General features: G+C 40.8%; 1 protein-coding gene across 1 annotated transcript in view; it reads left to right on the top strand.

Annotated features, from left to right (window-relative positions):
• Positions 1-412: 412 nt before the first annotated feature.
• The window catches only part of LOC115238847 (splicing factor 3B subunit 3), a 7792-nt gene continuing 4152 nt past the window's right edge, over positions 413-4052 (top strand). Inside the window, exons 1-7 of the mRNA XM_029812964.1 lie at positions 413-557; positions 713-1196; positions 1400-1572; positions 1787-2283; positions 2361-2526; positions 2807-2975; positions 3728-3879. Of these exons, the coding sequence (XP_029668824.1) occupies positions 800-1196; positions 1400-1572; positions 1787-2283; positions 2361-2526; positions 2807-2975; positions 3728-3879 (1554 nt within the window). The 5' untranslated portion in view covers positions 413-557; positions 713-799. The remainder of the gene's footprint in view (positions 558-712; positions 1197-1399; positions 1573-1786; positions 2284-2360; positions 2527-2806; positions 2976-3727; positions 3880-4052) is intronic.

The raw sequence follows: 4052 nt of genomic DNA on the forward strand, positions 1-4052 counted from the left end.
ATATATATATATCGTACCTGTGATTTTAGGTGATAGATGTTAAGAACAAAAAATTGAATTAATTATAGACATTTCTAATTTTTAACGCTTGATTGGAAATAAAATGAATATATATTTTTCTTTCTTTTATTTTCTTCGACATAAAATTCTTTTTAGTATATTTAGATATATAAAAATATGATATATACAATATATTCTTTATTATGTATGATATTCTTTATGCATGCACACACATTAATCTGTTATTTTCTTTTAGGGAATTTTAGGGAATATACGGATACGATTCTATATTTTGATATGGATGAGCCTTTAGGTTCTTGTAAATATGGCGTCGATGACCCCGCCAATAGAAGAGTTAAAATTTTACGCGCACCGGATATGACGTTTGCGGCAAAAAGAAACGCGCTTCGTTTCCGGCGGAAAGCGTAAACTTTGTGAACGCTAGCAAGATCTGTCCTCTTGTAACGGTCGTGGCGGCAGGTTCACTCGACTCTCCGATCACGAGGAGAAAATCTGGAGGCATCGTCGAGCGTTGTGACGCTGAATACTCGATCGAGGTAAAAGAACATCCCTAACCTTCTTCCACTTCGATTTCTATCATTATTTTTCGATTTAACAATTTGTTTCGATCAGAGACGAACATAGTCGATTAGGCGAACGACATCATGTCGAATTCTTATACATATACGAAAGTGCATATGTGTTGTTGCAGTATGGACGCTCGGCGACTTCTATCGAGAGCGTAAGCCTCCGTTAATTCCGTCGATCGATCAACGAAGAAGAAAAAGCGCCGGTCAAGATGTATTTGTACAATTTGACTCTACAACGCGCCACCGGCATCACGCACGCGGTGCATGGCAATTTCTCCGGCAGCAAGATGCAGGAGATTCTTGTCTCCCGCGGCAAATCGTTGGAGTTGCTGCGACCGGATCCGAACACAGGAAAGGTTCACACTCTGCTGACTGTTGAAGTTTTCGGCATTATCAGATCTCTGATGGCATTTAGATTGACCGGTGCAACGAAAGATTATATTGTCGTGGGTTCGGATTCCGGGCGCATAGTAATTTTAGAATATATTCCCGCCAAGAATATGTTCGACAAAGTACATCAGGAGACCTTTGGCAAAAGTGGTTGTAGACGCATCGTACCTGGCCAGTATCTAGCCATTGATCCAAAAGGGAGAGCAGTTATGATAGGTATTGCATATATTTGTATCGTTTGTTATATTTTAACACTTTCAAATAATAACTATTGTTATTGTCTGTTACCATGTGATTACTTCTGTGTTTCATCTGATTAACGTTGATTACAACTTTTCATTTTTATGATGGCAATTCATTTGTCGATTACAATTATGTTATGTGTGAATTTGGTATTATATCTGTCGCTACTATTTTAGGTGCTATTGAAAAACAGAAGCTCGTATACATCCTCAACAGAGACGCCGAGGCCCGTTTGACGATTTCCTCTCCATTGGAAGCTCATAAAAGCAACACATTGGTATATCACACGGTCGGTGTCGATGTTGGTTTCGATAATCCCATGTTTGCGTGTCTAGAGATCGATTACGAGGTAAACTTGCATTGTTGACAGTTTGAAGCAATGAATATTCTTGTTGTAGCTGAATATCATGTGATTACGTTTTTATCCGTGTTTCAACTGATTAACATTGATTACACCTATTTATTATGATGATATTTATGCGATTACATTTACAGTGTGTAATGTTGCGCATGTTTGTAAAAGACATTCAACGTATTCTAATAAAAACGTTAATCTCTGACAGGAAGCCGACAGCGATCCCACGGGCGATGCGGCAGTGAAGACCCAGCAAACTCTGACACTGTACGAACTTGATCTCGGTCTAAATCACGTGGTGCGAAAGTACAGCGAGCCGCTGGAGGAGCACGCTAACTTCCTTGTATCCGTGCCGGGCGGCAATGACGGTCCGAGCGGTGTGCTAATCTGCTCCGAGAATTATCTCACCTACAAAAACCTCGGTGATCAGCACGATATTCGTTGCCCGATCCCGCGACGCCGCAACGACTTGGACGATCCCGAGAGAGGAATGATATTCGTGTGCTCGGCCACGCACAAGACGAAAAGCATGTTTTTTTTTCTGGCGCAGACGGAACAGGGAGACATTTTCAAAATCACACTCGAGACAGATGAGGACATGGTTACCGAAATCAAGCTCAAGTACTTCGATACGGTACCCGTCGCAGCGAGTATGTGTGTTCTCAAAACGGGTTTCCTGTTTGTCGCCTCGGAATTCGGCAACCAGTTAGTACCACAGACGCATATCATACGCGCATAAAAAGAATGATTGCGAACAACGCGATTACATTATTGTTTTTCAGTTACCTGTATCAAATAGCGCATTTGGGCGACGACGACGATGAGCCCGAATTCAGTTCAGCGATGCCGCTCGAGGAAGGCGACACCTTCTTCTTCGCACCACGGCCACTTCGTAATCTGGTACTAGTTGATGAAATGGATAGTCTTTCGCCCATAATGGCTTGCCAGGGGACGTAGTTATATTCTTATTAGATGCAAATTTTGGCTTAGCACTTTCAAGTAGGAGAGGGACGTCATCCATGCGTCTCTTTTCTGTGGGAACAGATGTGCGAGAGTATAATTCTCTTTGTCGCCTTTGGTTTGTTATTGCAAATTGAAGTGAATTCTTAGAGAGACATGTATACATTTACAATCGGGAATTTTCTCCTTCATATCACGTTTGGGAGAGAGTGCTATATGTGCACATGCTAACCTGTTTAAATGAAAATTTGTTATCTTTAATACACAGGTGGCAGATCTGGCAAACGAGGATACGCCACAATTGTACATTGCCTGCGGTCGAGGGCCGCGATCTACCCTGCGCGTGCTACGCCACGGTCTCGAGGTTTCTGAGATGGCCGTGAGTGAGTTGCCTGGTAATCCAAACGCCGTATGGACTGTGAAAAGGAGAATCGATGGTTAGTCGAAAGATATTTCTATCAATCGTTTGCATGTTCCCACTTGAATTGCTTACTTGACGATCGGCAAGTTTTAGCTGCGATCGTTTATTCTCAACACATATGTTTCTCGTCTGTTTATTTCTTCCAAAAACTCGCATATGTCATTTGCGAAGCAATATGAATCCGTCTAGGCAGTCAGAAGTTAAATGTATCGCAGACTTTTATTATCTTATTCTTCTTTTGCGAAAGAATGTGTGGATGAGAAAGCTCAATGGTAGTAAATTTGAGCAAAGCTTTGGGGTAAGAACATTTACTACTTAATATGACTTGGAAAAAAAAAATCGTAGTTTATTTAAAGAAAAGAAAAAAAATGGCATCGGTTTTGTAAAACGATATTAATGAACCTGGTGGCTTGATACACTCTTATCAAACACCAGTTCTCTCTTTCAGGATGCCAGCGCGCTATTGGTTGACCCACAGAAGTCTGAATGACCGAAAGGTAAGGATCTCGGCGCGAAATTGGCACGAATAAGAGTCGATTCGCTCGACAAAAAAAAAAAAAAAACAAAAAGAAATAATGAAAGCTCATCAACTCTTTCCGTGCCCCGTGACACGAGAACGTGCGCAGTTTCGAACGATCGAGGGAGAGGGCGAAATATTAATTACATTATATCTTCAAAAAGACAAATTCAAATATACAATTCAATTTGACGTTTTCGTTCGCGCATTTCCCTGTGTATTGAGAATGAGTCTTATAATTTTGATTGCAGAGGAATATGATGCATACATCATAGTGTCCTTCGTGAATGCCACACTTGTACTCAGTATTGGCGAGACTGTCGAGGAAGTGACGGATTCGGGTTTCCTCGGTACAACACCAACCTTGAGTTGTTCAGCGTTAGGCGAGGACGCATTGGTGCAGGTATTTTGCACATTGAAATTATATATCGCATTGTATTCTGCAGTTTTTATGTGAATTACGCATTCTACGAATCTAAAGTCTTGTCTGAATCGAAGAAATATTTTATTAAAGACACGCGATATTTCTAACATTGTTATATTACATATCTGACAAAAAATAATTACATTTTATAT

The sequence above is a fragment of the Formica exsecta genome, unplaced genomic scaffold (genome assembly GCF_003651465.1).
Source record: "Formica exsecta isolate Colony F162 unplaced genomic scaffold, ASM365146v1 scaffold36, whole genome shotgun sequence".
In the NCBI taxonomy this organism is placed as follows: Eukaryota; Metazoa; Arthropoda; class Insecta; order Hymenoptera; family Formicidae; genus Formica; species Formica exsecta.